This window comes from Cavia porcellus, unplaced genomic scaffold (genome assembly GCF_034190915.1).
Source record: "Cavia porcellus strain 051 isolate PalLab524CR breed Dunkin Hartley unplaced genomic scaffold, mCavPor4.1 scaffold_6, whole genome shotgun sequence".
NCBI lineage: Eukaryota > Metazoa > Chordata > Mammalia > Rodentia > Caviidae > Cavia > Cavia porcellus.
The window spans coordinates 45,234,511-45,253,579 of NW_026947489.1; the positions used below are offsets into that span (position 1 = coordinate 45,234,511).

The 19,069-nt window shown below is 43.6% G+C and overlaps 1 protein-coding gene across 1 annotated transcript in view; it reads right to left on the reverse strand.

The window, feature by feature from the left end:
- Positions 1–4,763: 4,763 nt before the first annotated feature.
- Positions 4,764–19,069, reverse strand: part of Creb3l2 (cAMP responsive element binding protein 3 like 2) — a 106,929-nt gene continuing 92,623 nt past the window's right edge. Inside the window, exons 9-12 of the mRNA XM_003475518.4 lie at positions 13,854–13,953; positions 13,485–13,611; positions 11,978–12,194; positions 4,764–9,899 (exon numbers count right to left, since the gene is read on the reverse strand). Of these exons, the coding sequence (XP_003475566.1) occupies positions 9,824–9,899; positions 11,978–12,194; positions 13,485–13,611; positions 13,854–13,953 (520 nt within the window). The 3' untranslated portion in view covers positions 4,764–9,823. The remainder of the gene's footprint in view (positions 9,900–11,977; positions 12,195–13,484; positions 13,612–13,853; positions 13,954–19,069) is intronic.

The following is a 19,069-nucleotide window of genomic DNA, read 5'->3' on the forward strand; positions in this document are numbered from 1 at the left end:
ACGTCAATTGGGCTTTTTCTTCTGCATCCATTTATAATGTAACCATCTCATTACGCAGGTTGCATGTATTATTTATGATCATTCATTAAAAGCACTTAGATGGAAACTAAGAGAAGCAATATTGGGGAGACGAAGGGCTCCTTTTCTGTTCCAACCATCACTATTTAGATAAGTGGATTCATACTTACAATTTGTCCTTTTGGGGTCTACTTTTTCTTTGAACCAGCCCAGACATGGAGAAACCTACCCAGAAACAAACTTGCCATCTGTTTTGTAGTACTGTGCAAGGGCATTAATTAGAATTGTGCTGGCAGCCCTAAGTCCCAAATAGTTTTCATTTAAGAAGCATTAAACATTTTGCAACAGATTTCTCAGGGAACAGCACCACAGTATCTCTGGCAGGTCACATGGTATTCTTCAGTGGATATTTTTGTTTCCTCATCTAAAACAACAGCCTAGAGGAAGGGGGAGAACCTAAGACCTCCTCATGGGGCCAGAACTCAGCTTTAAAATTGCCAATAGATCCAGCAACAGCCACACCTAGTGGGACAGCGTCACTCTCTGCTGCCTGTCCATCAAGTGTTGAGCGCCTGAGTACAACCAGCCACTGCACTGATGACATGGATCGCTTTGCAGGAAATGATTTAGATAAGCCATCATTCTTCTTTTTCCTGGTTATAAAGACAGGCATTTTGGAAGGTGTCTCAGATCCTGGATCAAAACTCAATACTACTGAGAATACTGAGAAAAAAGGTGCCATCAAAAGCATCTGACCAAACAGCTTCATTGCAGGGACATATGCAATTCTATAGAGGGTCACAGATGACTGGGATGGCTTGAGTCCCCTGATCATTTGGGGCATAGCTAATGGAAATGATACTATAGCATTTCCCCCAAAATAAGTCACTGTGGTGATGGTCAGTGTCCTGCAGAAGATTATACCTCGCTATTCTCTTGCTCCGTGGCCCCTCTGCAATGAAGGGTAAGGGAAGAATAGACTGATTGGGGTTGGAATTTTTGAATTCTCATTGTCCAAGCTGTTAGATCTTATTTTCAGGGAAATGTGGTCTAATGGAAGCCAGAGTGGCTGGTTTGTGATTCTGCTTCGTACTTATTGCATAACCTAGTTGGAGCGGGTCACACCTCTAAGGCTCTGTTTTCTCTGCTAAGCAACGATGACAACGATGACCACAAATAAGAAGTAAAAGAGCTCCATGTACCTGCTGAGTGTTGCAACAAATATGGACCAGTTATTGCCTTACACAGATGAGATCACCAGAATTTTTAAAGACAATTTTTGAGATCAATGGGATGTATTTCTGGGTACAGGAAAAACAGATCATAGACTGCAGTTCTTGTTCATGTCACGGATCAGGAGCAGTGGGTGTGGATGTACAAAGCCCTACACAACTCACAGCCCAGCTACATGTCAGGCTTCTTATTTCCTGTCACTCAAGATGAAACCAGTTGCTTTCCACACTTCCTGCTCTGCCACCAACACTGGACCTTTTCCTTTACTCCTTTCTTGTGACCCCTAAGTAGGCCAGCCAACATCTAGTCCAGAGGTTGCGAACTGAGAGGACAAAAGGACCTGGAAATTCACAGAAATGTGTAAAACAGCATAGGAATGGGAAAATATGGCCATCTGGATATGCCCCAGTGTCCACGGGCCACAGCTACTCAGCTTCTCAAGTTGCATCTTTTTTTTTTGGTACCGGGGGATGAAACTCACAACCTTGTACTTGCCAGGCAGGCACTTATGCCACTAAGCTAAATCTCCAGCCCTAAAGTTGTAGTCTTTCCAGAGAAGGAAATCTTGAATTTTATTTTTTAAAAAACTCCCTAAATATTGAAAAGTTAACCAATGGTTTTTAAATGTTTGCAATAGCCCATGCTTATCAAACTAGAAACACTTGTGCCTGAGCTGAGGGCTTGAAACCTCCAGTTCACAACTCAAAATCCTCAAGTTTTAAAACCCAGTGCAACACTGCTCAAAGACCTGGACACCAACACCTCTGCAGCTAACTTGCTGTATGTCCTTGAATAGGTTTCTTAGTTTTTCTGAGCCCAAGGTTCATCAGCTGTGAAAGAAGATAACTGCATAACAGCTGTAAAGCTTTGGAAGAAACAATGAAAGATCACAGGTAACATGAGATGTGATTCAATAATAAGGTGAATGTTTATGTTTAAAAATTTTATTGTAGTAACAGATACATTGCCATTAATCCCCCTCCAACTACTTCCCACCCTGACTTGGAATATATTCCCACTGTTATTGCCTTTTCTGAAGCAGCTCTGCAAGGAGTCATTTGTGAGTGTCTTTCATTGCACTGCCATGGCTGTCTTGATGTCCTGAAATTAATCCGACATTTATCTTTCATGGCCACTTTTATTTTGGACACAAGCCAGAAGTCACATGGTGACAGATCTAATGAATAAAGTGAACAAGAACACACTCTGCTTTTACAAGCCTACCTGTCCACTGAATGGTATTCAGCAGAAGCATTCACTGCATTTTTTATCATATCTCATAGAAGACATTAAAAACTTCCAGAACTGCTTCAAAAAGTAGCAAGAAAGATGAAAGAAGTGTGTTGGGAGGATTTTTCTGTGGGGGATTAATGGCAACATATCTTCTACTGTAATAGATTTAAAAAAATATTCACTGTATTTTTCAGCCACATCTCATATGTGAAAGCAAAGGATAGAAGTGTCTTCTTTTCCCTCAAGGCTAGAAAGTTAATGGCAAACTGAGAGCATAAACACATTAACTTTCATCTTCCGAATCCCTCTTGTTCTGCTTTCACCACACCTCTGTGTTTTCTTGCCTCTAGAGCCTCAATTTCAGAGTTGTCTGGTATGCTTTAGCCTGGAACATAGGCACAGAATGAGGGATTTCAACACCTGTTTTCTTTTCCCAGGGACAAGTCACACTGCTCCCTTAAGTCTCACTTTTCCTCTCTGGAACAAAAGTGATCCACAGTGTGAAGTGAAGCAGTAAGTCTGTATTATGTTTGCCTAAATCATATTGAACCCATCTGCGAAATGCCCAGTGCCCAAAGGTCTGGGAACAGCCACTAATTTGTTGTATGAATGCCAGGGAATGGGTTTTAAAATATGGGTTATGTTATTGTCCACATATGGCCAAAAGATCAAGAGATAACTGCCATTGAAAAGGATGACTCATTCCTAACTGTTGTCACACAAGAGCAAAGAGGGAGGTCTTGAGTCAGCCAGTAGGCAGAGGGAGGGTAAACATGAGCAAAAACAGTATTATGGTTTATACAGGAAAAATCAAGGCAAGGCAAGCAGGCTTATGATTGGTTAGGTTGAAAGATTTCACCATGACCTGCAATATAGGGACTGTATCTCCAGGTGGTTGGTATCTGTCCCTGTCATGATGAGGGTAGAAGGGTAATGGCCCACAAGGTGAGCACTCATACAAGAGGTGGTTTGGTGTGGGCTCTTGACAAGCTTATTGCCATACAAAAGATGTGCTTGTAAACCAGTTTCACTGTGTCACTTGCCTGGCCTGGGAGACACATAGGGCATTAGTGAGGCACACTCTGGGTATGCTTTGATGGGTCATGGTGGCATGACCTCACATACTGCATCTGGTCCCTGGCTCCTTCCTCTCAGGCCCCTACTTTTCCTTCCGGTTGTCCAGATCTGAGTAGCTTTGCTGTGCCATGTCCTTCTGCCATGATGTTTCTGCCTAGGAGCCAACTGACCATGGACTGAATCCCCTAAAACTGTGAGATAAATTATTAACTAACCTCCTCCTTCATTAAATTGTGGATGTCAAGTATTATACCTCAGTGATGGAAAAACTGACAAATGCATCAGGGATTTGGGGCCCTGGCAAGAGTATTCCCTCTAGGTGTACCAAGGTTTTAGATGTCATAACATTAGAAGTAGAGAAAACAGAAAGGCATAACTAACAATGTTCTCAAATCAGTGTCTACATGCTTCCCCCATAAATGCATACATTATCAGCAGGTTGGGCAGAGGTTTCTATAAGACGCTTGTGTAGGAGCAGAAGAGAAGGGCAAATGACTCAAGGGGAAAGGATGTGAGAGATTAATGCACTCCCAAGTCCGAGGATGAATTAGGTATGCTGCTAAGAGAAAAACAAACTTTTGTTTTGCTTTCTACAGGTTAACACGGTCGATGGCCTGAGACTCTGACCTTATGGGGCACTCTTGTGAGACTAAATGCAGCCCCCACTTTCTGTGTGTGGAGAAAATTACATTTGGATCCAGAGAGTGCAATGGAGTAGAGATTATTGTGCTTGAGTGCATTGACCTTTATCAACCATTTCATCAGAATTTCTGGAGCATGAAACTGTGTTAGGCCTCCTCCACAACTGTTCACACACAGAAGGGCGAACATTTCTTTCTGGCTTAAGTCCAAAGCATCATTCTCAAGCATCCAGAGACAGAGAAAGCAAAATCAAATCCACAGACTTGAAATCTAGTTAAGGAATAGTTATAGGAGACAACACAAACAGCAGCCAGGCTGTGTGAATCTCCAGAGAAACCTGTTTCTCTTCCTGTCACTGAAAAAAGATTGTATTTCTCAGTAGTCTTCCATTTCAACCTTGGATTTAGTACCACATAACAAACACATTTCTAGTTTGATTTCTTTCAGTTTGACTAGATAATCAGATAAGAATCATTAGGCACACATACTTAAACTCATGCTCAGAAGAAAGACCAATGCTTTTAAAAACACATTACAGGGATTTTAAAAACTGGGCACCATTTTCCTATTTAAGAAAAAATATTTATTTGCAGGAAATGAAAATACAAATGCATTAAGATTACAATTTATTGTTTTCAAACTAAGTACAAGTGTTCTACAAAGCATTTTGGGGGATATTCACCTAGCTATGATAAAGACCAAAAGGCCATAAAAAAAACAGCACAATAGAACAGATAATAGACTCACATAGAACTTAAATTTAAACACTGCTGATCCATATAAGATGTTACAAAAGAGAGGAAAACCGGGCTGTAAGTACAGACATTAAAGCTCATTGATGATTACAGTCCGGGGTCTGCTCATATCATGTAAAAGGATCACTCACAGTGTGTCAGAGTGCTGGTGTCTTCCATAGACTCACACAGCGCTTTTATCTGAGAGGGAGATTTTCTAAGCAGTGAAGGCCATGGGTGCATGGAGTTCATGTTTTCACCCAGTCGGTGGGCAAAATGGCAGAGAAACAGCTGAAACCCCTGGGGTCCCTTTTCCCTGAGGGAAAGCCTGAAAGCTGAAGCTCACAGAAGATGGGATGACAAAGACAAAGGACAGCACTGATGGAGCACTCCAGCAGGAGGCGAGGAACTGAGCACTGCACAGCAGGGCTAGCACAGCAGGTTGGAACTGTGTTCCCTGCCCAGCAAGCTGGAAGAGTTAACAGCTGTCCTCAGAGAGGGGTCTGCTTCATCTGCGCCACAAACTGTTCCAACCCCAGGTCACTCAGTGATCCACCCACCTCATGGTGACTGGCCACGCTTGCTTTCTGCATCTGTAACATTAAATGACTTCCAACTCACTGAGCACAATGCCCAACACCAAATGTCCCTTCCTTCTAGACACCAAGACAGAATAAAACACACGAGGATTTTATGTTGCCCATAATAAGAAGACACCGAGTTTCTGCCTGCTGTGGTAAGTGCTCACCCTTTGGATTCAGAGGCCAGAAGCACTGATCTTCCAATGGACCAGATTCCTTTGTACTACAAAAATGCTCTGCTGTGAGGATTTATAATACCTTTCATCCTGGCTGCCTGTTGTTGATGCGATTGCACCTTTACAAAATGAGATTTTCCTAATGGATATAACCCAATTTCTTTTCTCCTGATGTGCAGATCTGATAATGGCTCACTTTTAGGAAACCACTTTTGAATCTCTGCAAAAAATTCTTTACCCTACACTCACCCCAGTCTAACACTCTTTATATAACATCCCCCAGGGACAACAGAGTCCTCAGTCATCCTGAATTCTTCGATAAGGCACATCTGAGACACAAAGTATGGGGTGGGTGGAATGCATGTGTCAGAGACAGAGAGAAAGAGGGAGACACAGACCTAGTGCATAGATCTTGGGAATAGTTTTTGATTAAATGAAGTATTCTCAGTCCCTTTTATTCTCCAGATTGCTAGGGCCTAGGAGAGGGGCTATACTGTTCCTTAGTAAAACTGAAACTCCCAGAAGTAACTAAATGCATCAATGACCTGACATCTGCCTCTGGCTCCTTCCAGCCCTGCTTTACTGCCTCACCTCTCTACTACACCTGGCTTCCAGGATGGCTTATCATATCACACTGTCCATTTGTCTGAGAAGAAAGAGGTCAATAAAGCTGCCCTCCCTAGGGTACTGTAGTCATACCAGGCTGCAGGCAGGACTCTGAGCCTCTAGTCCACATTTCTCCCAGATTGGACTCAACAGAAACCAACTAGTGATCAGTGGCACACAAAGCAGTGGCTGAGGACTTTCTCTGTTGCCTCCACATCCCTGGGGCATTGCCCCAGTCAGCAGGGATGGCCTGCACCTACTTGGGAGATGGGATGGCATGTGTCCAAATTTATGGACTTCACTCACATGCACACCTCAGACGCCATATATTTTCACAGGGCTGGCCCAGGGCAGCCTCTGATTCTGCCTATGTTTTTGCTTTGTCCAAGGTCACAAGTGGGAGGGCCTATGAAATGAGGAGAAAGCATTTTAGTAAAATACTTGTGACATAAATGCTGGACACTGACTCAATACCAGAACAAAGAGGATACTTGTGACATAAATGCTGGACACTGACTCAATACCAGAACAAAGAGGAATCAGTTCAACATCCCTGTTCTATAGGTATGTAAGATTCATAGCCAGCTTACAGTAACCAAGCCTAATGGGGGGATTAAAAAGGGAAAAGGATCTGGTATGTACAGTTGGTTTGCAGATAAGTCAAACTGAACAATGTTTTCCCAATCTACAGGTAAGGTCTCCAAATCAAAATCATTTATATTTATCAAAAGGTTATCCAGTTATGCCTACACCAATGTCAAGTTCCACCCCCACTTCCTGCCAAAAAGGAGCAATTTAGTTTAGCTGTCAGACTTTTATAGAACGCTCTCTTCCAGTATCCATCTCTAATGCCAAGTTGAGCACTGGGAAAAGAACCATTCTGGGGGAAGGGGCTTCCTCAGGTCTCATTCAGTTAAAACTTGCTTGATCTCTGAATCTTTGTAAGATCTTTCCTTTACCAGGGTAAAGGAAGGAAAGAGGGAAGACCTATTTACACAATAGAAAGCAGAATGAGAAAAAAATTTTTTATGATTTGGTTTTCCTTATAGTCTCAAATTCCACAAAACTTGAGTTCAGGTGACAGTATCTGCTGAAAAGCTGAAGATGAATTACTGACTGGCCCTTGGGACTGCTTGCCCCACGGGGAAAACAAACGTAGAGATACACTGGGCTTAAACTTTGGACAAAAAGTGAGCACATATCCACTAATTATCTGGAACCAATCTGTTCTGTTGACACCAGTTTGTCCTGAAAAGGCCATTGGTTAGTTCCCTTTATTCCTCCAAGCCAGGAATGAAGGACAAGGTCTTGAGCACTGTCTCCAGTTATAGATTATGTTCAAGAAGAACAGTGTCCCAGGAAAAAAGCCCTGCCATCTGGAGAGAGCTATGCGAAGCAATGGTAGACAGGAACAAAACAAAATCCTTAATGCACTAAGGATGGGGCTAGATATTTCCTTTTTGTTCTCCCTCCTCATTCAGAAAAGTGGGTTTCCTGCCAGGCTACCTCCAGATACCTCAAACCCCAATGAGCTTGGCTGCAATGGACAGGCTGCCCATGACCTCATGTCTGCCCTTATACATGAAAGCCTTCTTTTCTCATTGCTCAATTACTGTATTTTTGTCTTCTTAGGGCCACACAGTCTGCCTGAGTAACAAGCAACCAACCTTTGAAGGGACAGGTAGGGTCAGCTGTGGCTCATGGTTACTGGACACTAGAAGAATCAGCAAGATCAAGATCTGAGACAGTGGAGCAGAAAGAAGAATGCAGAGGTCACCAGCCAACCCCTCCTCCAGAGCTCAGATGTCTGAGCCTGCTCTGCCCGTTGGAGGGATGCCTACGTGGCTGCAGGACCACTGTGGTCATGATACAGCTCTCACATGCTGCAAATTGAACAAGGCCATTTCCCACCACAAATGAGGCCAGGCAGAGGGGCTTACAGGGAATGATAGCACAGGCTAATGCCACCAAATCCTGAATCTGATACGGGATGGGCATGGAGTGGGCATAATCCCTCTTAAGTACAGGCTCCAGTGATGATGTAGATGATGATGATAAGAGAGAGAGAGAGAGAGAGAGAGAGAGAGAGAGAGAGAGAGAGAAGAGAAGAGAAGAGAAGAGAAGAGGAGAGGAGAGGAGAGAGAGAAAAGAGAAACTAAAGCTCAAATTCTTTCAGCTGCTACTAAAAATAAAATACCAAATGTAAGCACATTTCTTACACAAAATCTTTCACAAGCTAAGGAAAAAAAACCAAAATAGAGGGAATCTTCTACCTTCTACATAAAAAGGCAATTTCCATTTCTTATTTATGTGAAACAAGAAAGATTTCTTTAAACTACAAAAGTGACGTTTTTAATCATTAGAAAAATAGAAGTAGAGTAGGGGGTTAGGTTTTATCTCTTTGGGTGAGCTGTAAAGTAGCCTAAACTGACCATAAAAGGTAAGAATGTGGCTACGCAAATGTGCCCTGTTCAACCCTCTGGTGGAGGAAGGCAGAGTGGAAGTAGAGAGGGCAGGTGGGGGAGCGGAGCAGATGCGCAGGACAGGTGAGCAGAAACACCTATTGCCTATCATTGGAGACAGGCGTTATGGGAATCAGAGAGAAAGCACAGGCTATAGAGGGAACCTGCTAATGTGGTCTCTCAATCATAATTATTACATAGGCCTCCAATTAAAAAACTCAAGGAAGGGAATAAAACATTATCTGGAAATATTGGGAATCCCAGTGCCTACAGAGAGGCCTCCTAATTCCAAAGGCCACAGAAGACTTCATTAGCATCGGGAGAGGCACGGACTGATTTCGGGGTGGTTGCCAATAGGAAGCCTCAGCAAGCTAATAAATACTATTTACAAATGGAGAGGGGAAGCAGGGAGGGAGGACTATAGGTCTGCAGGCTGATGGTGGGGTGAGGCCCTACAAGCATAAAGATGGGCAGGTTCGCCTGGAGGAGACCAGCCTGATGCTTTTAGGCATTGCACGTGCGGCCTGAGAATACAACGAGGAGCCCTGTCTACCCACTCCGTGGCTGGGGACTGGCCAGCCCAGGCTCCAGAAGGTGGAGCGATGGGAGGGGGCTCCTATGATACCTGGGTGCTCCCAGGGCTCTGGGGCATTCACATGGGAGGCCTGGCAGGAGTGGGATGGACAAGAGTCAGTGCTTGGTCAAATCCCAACAGGCACCATGGCATTCTGTGGCTAGAGTCTGGGGTCTCAGTTGTGTAAGTATCATCTCTTTTCGTAGCAGGGTCGCACCTTGCAGGGGAGAGTCAGGCAGTATCTTTTTGGCACTACGGGTGGAAATGAACCTGCTGGTCCCATCCCATTCTCCTCCTAAAAGAACTTCCTATGACAGCAAGAGAAGGGGAGAGAGGCAGGCTGGTGGAAACCACCAGTGCCTCTCATGCCAGCCACAAGGGCTCATCCAGGTCTTCATCCAGATCCAGTGGCAAAGAGGAAAAGCTGATGACCATGGTGGTTAGGAGATAAGTAGAGGTAAGAGGAGAGAGGGCCTGGAGACGCCTCCTAGAAGGTGGTGTTCACTCTTCTGTCGAGCTCTATGACTTTGAGTGTTTCGTTCCCCTCCAGTTTGGCGCTGGCCCTGGAAGGTACGAGGAGGAGAAAGAAGTGTTAGCCACAAAGCATCAGCTACAGCTCTCCTGTCGCACAGCAGGATACCCTTGCTCTGAGGCCGCAGCCGCATGGCCTTGCCAGGCTGACTTCTTGTCCTTTTCATTCTTACTACTAACTCTGGCACTCACTCTCTCCTCCCCAAGTCTCTGCCAGTCTCCCCTTTGTCTTCCACCCAGGAGGACATCTGGTACTAATGGGAGATCTGGTACTCGTGTTTATTTTTAAAACTAGTTAATGTTTTTATTAGCATGTGTTTGCTACACATAATGACCATATTCATCATGGGGAATCTGTACCTGTACATAATATATCTTAATTCCATTTTACTCATTCTCTCCCCTCTCCTTTTTTTAAAAAAAATCAATCAACTAAAGAAAGATGCTTAACCCTGGGCTAAATTTTGGAAATCAGAAAATAAAAAGGATGAGACTGATCTCTGTTCTAGAAGAGCTAATAATCCAGATAAAGATCCTTTTCAAATGAATTAATTTGAAATAACAACATATCATGGAAAATAAATACATAATCAAAATTGCGTCAAAGTCTGTAAAGCCTCCAGGCCACCCAGATCTGGGGCCAAGAGGGAGGTTTATGTTCTCAAACAACTAATCAGCAGGTTTAAGAGGTGTCTAGTGGTGGCTCTGGGTTTTCCCCACAATCGGAATAAAAGCAATTCCGTACCTCTGGGTAGTTTACTGGGTTCGTATGATAGCACATTTGTAAGTGCTTAATAAGTAAGCATTAGTCAATGCTAAATGTACATACAAGAATATACAAATTCTTCCCACACAGGGTTAGGGGAAGAATCTGGAATGCAATCCTTCCCAGTAGGGGAACAGCCTCATTCCTAGGAAGCCTGAAGGCAATCACCAACCATACACACATCACCAGAAAAGTGTGTACAGTCCTTTTTCCTGGGCTGCCAACAGCCTCTTCTCTCACAGGAACAAAACCCTGTGGTCCTGTCAGCTTTATATTTACAAGCAGATTACTTCCCCATAATTATCTAAGAGAAACCACTCTTGGAGAACTGGAATCAAACCCAGTTTACTTCCTATATGGGAAAAGATTCTCCATATGCATCCACAGTGCTTCTCAAACATGGTCCCTCACTATCAACATATAAGTGTATGCAGGTGGGGTAGTCTTAATCTGAAAATCCAAACTCTGAAATGCCCCAAGATCCAGAGCTTTTAGGGGCTGGAGATTTAGCTCAGTGGCATAAGCACCTGTCTTATAAAAGGCAGTCGTGAGTTTGATCCCCGGTACCGATAAAAAAGGAAAAAGACAAAAAAAAAAAAAAAAAAAAAAAAAAAAAACTCAGAACTTTCTGTGCCACTGTAGTACCACAAGTAGAAAATTCCACCACACCTGACCTCCTGTGGCAGAGCACAGACCAAAGACAGGCACACAACAAACATTATATGGAAGGAACTGTCTTCAGGCTGTGAGCGTATGCATGTGGAAAACATGAACTCTGTGCTCAGACTAAGATTTGGTATTATGTCTATACAAATGCTCCAAACTTTGAAATGCAAGATATTTCTGATCCTAAGCATTCCAGATAAAGAATACTTCACCTGTAGTCACTGTGGATACGTGTGAGTTGACATACAAATCATGAACCTACAGGGGTAGCATGGCATTCATTTACTCTCCAGTTAAAAGGGTGCAAGAGAAAGTACATCCTGACAGCAAGCGCTCTGCTGCTGCCCTGGCTGAGTGTTCACTTCCTGGCTTTGAGATGATGATGGAGATAGAGAAGGGGAGATTTGGAGTTCAAGCCCTTCCCCCTTGCCTTGGGACCACTACTGCCAACCCCCACCTGCTGCTGCAGGTGATGGGGAAGATCAGTTGGGCCTCTTCCCTGCTTGGGGCAGCTGTTGGCCAGCAGCACATTCTCTCCAGTGCCAAGCCTTGGAAATAGGTCCCAAGAGAGGAGGAAGTGCCGGTTGCCTCTGGCAGAGTTGACACTCCATGCCAGATTGGCGAGTCATACCCTTCACCCTCACACCAAGGAGCTGGATCCGCATGTATGAGACTCACAGGTGCTGCTGCAACTCCAGAAGCACTGACTTCTCCAGGCTGGTCTCGTTGGAGATAATGAAATGGGGAAGATTCACATCAGGCAGGGACTCCAGCCCTGATGCTCGGAGCAAAGAGGAGCCTCGCTCCCAGCCCCCAAGCTCCCCAGTGGAGGCTGGGCTGGATGGTTCCTCCAGGGGAGAATGTTCCTCATAGATCAGCAGGTTCCTAGATCTCACTGGGGACAGACCAAAGCAACAGGGTGTTAGCCAAAGGCCATGGGAGCCTTCATTACATGTTTTCTTGTGCATACATCCCTTACTAAAATGCCCAGGGCTGGTGGTAAATAACAACTGGCATGTTCTTGTTGCCCAGGAATGAGAGTGCCAACTGGATCTGGCTTTCTGTAAAGACTTCAGAGTTTGTGCACTGAAAAATTATACCAATTATACAGTGCTGGAAGAACAAGAGAAAAGCAAATAAACACGAAGCCAACTACCACCCCCACTGCTTTGAAAATAAAAGTCCCCTCCTTACCCACCCATAAGCATCTAGGGAAAACAATGCATGGAAAACGGGAGTCGAATTCTTGGAGATGTCCAGACCCAACTATGAGAAGCATCCCCAGTGAGCAGGTCTTGTACGGAGGGAGAAAAGGAACAAGAGCACTTTCATTTAGAATCTGGAGAGAGGCAAAGCCAAGCTATAAATCAGAGGATGGAGACAATCTCTTCTGCTTTACAGGACAGTCACATAGCTAGATGGCTCTGTAGCAATTTTTCCTCGACATAGAAACTATGTTCCCATTAGCTTCCAACATTCAGAGAGATATTCCCTTAGGGGGAAAAAAAAGTTTCCCAACAGGTCACTGAAATGATCTAAATGGAACCCTAGCCCTCTTGTTTTTCACCAGGCAGGGATGCACCTGGCATTGCAGATTGGCAAAATCATCCTTATTCAGCACCTCTTGGCTCTATGTGTGGTTTTATGTGCACAAGTATATACCCATGTGCTTACTTGTCACTCGTTTATTTCCTACATGCTTTGATCACTAGTCTGGGTGAGAATACTACACACTTCTTACAAACACTGGAGTCTCTAAATTCTCTAAATCTTGGCTATACTGTTTTGTACAGACTTATTCTTTAATTTCAGTTTACAGACTTTCAGTGCGGTAGCATACAGTTCCACAGGGAGGAACACAGGAGCTCCCTGGAAATGTCACAGAAGGCTTAGTGTTCTCTACATTCTGCCTACTCCCTAACATTGACATCCTGCCCCCTCATCAGAACTCAAAAAGGGGATGTCAGAACTCATCAGAGAACAAGGTCTGCAGCATCAGTTTGTAAATTATGCTCTGCAGAACTCTGGAGAATTTTAGTGCTGCCTAAGCACAGCTGGGACAAGTGGAGGAACTCTGATTTTTAAAAACCAGACTTTCACATAAGATTGTCTTCAGAAAGTCTGGAAAATAAGAAAGAAAAAGAAAAGCAACAAGACACTTCCCAATTGGCTGAGTGAGTCTTACCAACAGAGGCTGTGTACGGCTCCGGCAGGGATTGCTGGCTGGGCAAAGCCATCTTGGTGGCAGAAGAATAGGGCCCATAGCCCTGAAATAAGCTGCCGAAGGCAACAGCAAAGCACAACACAACAACCTGGAGGAGGAGAGAACATGAGTGCTGTAGATTACAAGCAATCTCCACAGAGCAAATCCACAGCCTGAGAAGGAGGCAGACGCATCCTCTGGTCACATCATGGTAATGACATGAAAGGGGACAGCCCCAGAGCAGGCTACATGGTCTCTCCCGCTGCACTGCACTGGCCTTAGCAAAAGGGGAGAGCCAGAAGACGGGACAGGTCAGAGACAGTTCCTGCACTGTCTCTCTGGGAAACTCACCATGAGGCAGGTGCCAGTTTGTGTACCAGCCAGCTTGCAGGTCCGAGAAACCTTGCCCATCACCAAAGTCTGAAGCTTCTGAAGTTGCTGAAGGAGAGTCCTGTTCATGGTGACAAACAAAAGGGAAGGCAGGACATAAGAAAGAAGAGATGCTTCTTAGTGACCCCTGTCCTGGTCTCCAGGGAAGTTGCTGAAGCTTTGTGCCTGCATTTTCAGAGGACTGAGGCAGCTTTCTCTGCAAAAAGGTGCAGAATCCAGGACTGCTCCCTCTGTCACCACAGTGCTCTCTGGAGCATAGACTCACCCTTGACACCATAACAGCGTGCTCTGTGCTTGTGTTGTTCTGAGTCTGAGAAAAATGTCCCCAAATGATCTCTGACCAACTGAGATTCATCTATAATCCACTGAGAACAAAGAAAAGAGATGGCTTTGATTGGACGACCACTGTCTGTGTCCTCTCCACAAAAAGACATGTATTAAGCCCCAGCCCAAAAAGCAGTAACATTAGAAGGGTGCCTTTGTGCATGGGATGAGCACTCTTGGATGAAACTGAAGAGCAGAGTTCTTCTCATCTACTCTATGAAGACACAGTCGTGAAACAGGAGGCAACCCTCACAAACACACTGAATCTTCCAACACCTTGATCCTCGACTTCCCAGATTCTCAGAACTGTGGGAAATCACTTTCTATTGTTTATAAACCATGACGCTTGTGCATTTTGTTTTAGCAGGCTCAGCAGAGTAAGAGCTGAACTCTTTCAATCAAGACCCCAGAAACACTGGTGAAAGGGGAAAATCTGAACAGAAAGAGAACAGAGAGCAGCAAAGAACAACTGAAGGGGTGGCTGGAGGTTGTGGCCATGGCTAGAAAAGGCATGGAGTACAGTAAGGGCATGAGGAACAGGCATGAAGTGGCACACTGAAAAGGAGAGGACAAGGATAAGGGCAGGGAGGCAAACAGCCACCTCAAGCCTGCAGCTGGCTCCCCGAGGCTCGTAGCACGTCTGCACTCAAAAACAAAGCAAACTGTAAAAGAGCAAAGAAGTCACCTCAATAGGATCCTCAGGATTAGAGCCAGGGTCATGGAAATGAGCCTCTGATGCAAGTCATATTTCTCTAGGAAAAGACAGAAGACAAGAGAAAGAGAGAGAGAGGGAGAGAGAGAGAGAGAGAGAGAGAGAGAGAGACAGACAGACAGAGACAGACAGAGAGAGAGACAGAGACAGAGACAGACAGAGAGAGACAGAGAGAGACAAAGAGACAGAGAGAGAGATACAGACACAGAGACAGAGACAGAAAGGGAAGGAAGAATGAAGGGAGGGAGGGAGGAAGGAAGGAAGGAAAGAAGGAAGGAAGGAAGGAAGGAAAGAAGGAAGGAAGGAAGGAAGGAAAGAAGGAAGGAAGGAAGGAAAAAAGAGTTGTTTTATTCCCAGAATTGGGCAATGCTATATCCTCTTAGAAGGGAAAGGTTTGGTGGAGAGGATAGTATTAGATGCCCTATGTGACAATGGGGTACAGAAAGAGCAGATGATGAACTCTGTGCAGCCTAAAGACCACAAGGCATAGACAGGCATGTGACTACACACCCTCTTGAACTACAGTAACTGGGGTGATTTCAGCATGAGCTGCATAAAGAGTTGGAATCCCTCCTTATCTTTGTCTCTTTTCGTTAAGTCCAAGGAAAAGTGCACACAGCCAAGTGGAAAGATTTTATGAGAAGATGCTTTTTCTTGAGGCTCAAAGAATTTTTGGAAACTTTGTGTGGTGATGCAATATTAGTGAGCCACACAAGTTCACTGGGAGACATCAGCAAATCACTCATTTTGCAGACAAAAACATCTGGGCTTTCATAGCGAACTTGCTTCTCAACACAGTCTGTATCCTGAATAACTTTCAAGTGCTGGGACTCCAAGCCGCCTCTTACAAAGATTGCAATTTCTCCCTGCCAAGTACCAAAGAAGCAAGTTCTCCAATTTAAGCAAATCAAGGACAGGTTTCCCATAAGAATGTTTCTGCTTTCAGCAATGAAATGAAGAGGAGTGGGAGGCACAGAGCAGCCAGCAGTGCAGACAGCACAAGCTTTCTCAATGCAAAAACTGTGTGGATCCAACCACATTCCGCCTTGCAGAGTGATTCATTTAAGCAAATCAGAATCAATAATTTATATCATTAATTTAATCTCTATTTAATGTACAGGTCTTTTTACACTTACACATGGACTGTTTCTGGTTACACAAAAGTATGATTACATGTAGTTCAGAACTGATTTTGTTTACATGTACTCATCCCATATTTTTAAATTTATTTTTACTTTTATTTTTATTTTTTGGAACTGACAGTCCAACTCAAGACCTTATGTTTGCTAGGCAAGCACTTGTGTCACTGAGCTATATTCTTGACCCTGCCACATAGTTTTAAAAAGCATTCTGTATATTATTCAAGGCTAAAAAAGACTGAGAACACTATTACTTTAAGTTCCACTTAAAATGGGAAGGGATGAGCTGAGTGGACAGCACTTGTCCAGCAGTGCAAAGTCCTGGGTTTGATACATAGCACCACAATAAATGAATGAATGAATACAAATTCCACTTAAATTCAAAGTGTGCAGCTAAGTGGTTCTATGAGGTAGCACCTTTCCTTCTATCAAATGTCTTTCGTCTTCCAAAATGTCCCCAAAATACCTCCCTTGGACTCACCAGCATGGGTGCATTTTCAAACTAAGAGCTGAGTGACCTATGTCTGGCTGCTTCCCAAGATGGTGTTCATTCTCACAGAGCAGAGTGGGCAGGCCATAATGCTCCATGATCCATAATGCTAGCTTCAATACCCTCACTAGGTTCTCTCTGATAGTATTTCTGGAAGTTCTGGGGCAGATATACAGGTGAGTCCAGATGTAGGACTACCTGCCACAATCCATTTCCTCTCATATACTGGTCATTTTCCATGGTACCAACTATCAGCTCTTGGCTGCCAGCTTGGGCCTCTCTGCTTCCTCTGTCTGCTGAAGAGTCACTTCTTCAAGTGATGGCTGCCATTTTTGATGGGCTCCTCAAATCTGCAGTGGATGCAACCATTGTCCTCGTGTCTGTGGCCTGCAGGCTCTGTGCAAGAGGGTGACCTCTTTCTATCCAGCCTTCAGTTAGATGTGACCTTTCCAAATAGTATCAAGTCCACATTACTTTTGCTCTCAAGTCTTAAATGTTTTGAAAATGAAACCACCATTTCTATTTTCTGTCCATAATTCTTGTTATTGGCAAGCAATCCACACTTCCTCTCTGCCCACCTCCCGCTCCCTGCCCAGTATCTAGGGTGTGAGCTGCTAAAGAAAATAAGTTCCAGATACTTGAAATCACTCCTCCCTTCCGATTCTAGTTCCATTGGCTAAACATAGTCCCTCTTTCCCTAGAATCAGTCGTCTCCCAGGAGGCACCATGGTCCTTCCTGAAAAGAGACTTCAAGCAGGCCAAATAAAACTAATGTCCACGGGTTGAATGCCTTAGGATTGATGTGGGACACTCCTGCCCCAGCCACCTGGTTAAAGGTACAAAATGCTATAAGTTTATAAGGACTACACAAGCCTGTGCTTACAAGCGTTGGGTTAAATTAGGCTACTTCACTTGGCATTCACAAGCATATCCTTTCCAGTCTCAAAGATAATTCTATGCTGAATCCACTGCAAATGAAAATGGTTGTTTAACCGTACTGATTTCTAACAGTTTATAATCCAGCATTTTAAGATGAGCAACTATGTAGCTCAAAATACATATTTTTGGTTTAGAATTTTGGTAAAATGCAACAGTGATAGATTATGCAGTGTTTGCTACTGTTTCTCCCGCGTGGATTGATGAAGGTAAACTGCGTGGATGGCGGAAATGACAACACTGCAAAAGCTCTATCAACTGGCAATCCTGAAACACTGTAAAGTGGATTATTTCATCCATTCCACATGCCTAAATAGTTTCCTATGAGCCAGTGGAGTTTAGGAAATTTACATATATTCACACTAAAACCCCCTCATTTTCATCATAAAGAAAGTTAACAGAGACTGAGTTCTAGAAACTGCATACACTGAAAGACTACATAATTATCTCAAAGTCACATAACTAAGTAGAATGTGTCAACTACAACTATCTGACTCCATAGCTTACATACTTTTCAATATGGTACAGTGTAGTACCCTAATCAATATCCTAATAAAATTAATCAAATACTTTTTAATTAAGTTCATCTTACTTAAATCCAGTCACAGTAACTATCAACACCTGCCAGATGGAGAGATACTGTATATATACAGTTAGATATGAAAATGTTATTACAGTGTTTAAAAAAAAAGAAGCCACAGAAAAGCTACAATATAACCTAGGCACAAATAAAAGCCACAATAAAACCCACCCCAATGATAATGAGACATGTTAACAAAATGTCACTGATAGTGATACAAATAAAAACACTTTAAGTTCAAATAAACATTTTGGGGTACATCCTTCGATATAACAGATAAAATGCAGGTGATAGGTAAAAGGATGAAGGGGACTGTGTTGTGTCAGGTATCAGGAAGTCAAACTCAGGCTTTATTTAGAAAAGTGGGAAAGGCAAGCCCTATCCCTCTGTCAGACACCAAGAGAGTAGCAGAGATGCTCTTAGGATTGCTAAGCTGGTGGACAGATAGTCAAGCAATATGATGGACTCCCAAGGAAAAGAATCCTCAGTTTTATACCTCAGAGCTACTGCTCTGTGCCCCAATCCAGTTACCTAAGATCTGAGATTAGGCAGCTAATCAAAGATAATTTCTTTGACCACATCAGCTAACAGGTTAATGGAAGAATCACCTCTCCTGGGGTACTGGGAGTGAGCTGAAGCAAAACATTTTTGAAAGGCGCCTGCTGTTTCTTTTCATCAATGACAGATGAAGGGAGCCCTTTTTACTGGAAAACCTATGACCTCATAACTGTGTGTTGATCTAAGATGATATGGTATTTTTTTTCTGATGTTGGGACCAATGTCACTGCCTACAGCACCGAGAAGTTGGATGACAGCTGGTCCCAGATTGCAAAGAGCTGAGTGGAGAAAAGGCAGGCATCTGATAAAATGGAACATTTATTTTAAAACTAAAGCTATAAAAAGTCAACCATAGCACAGACCCAATAGTGCCTTCAAAGCTCAATATAAACTTCCCCTTTATTATAGTATTTTAAACTATCAGTGATCATGGCTAAT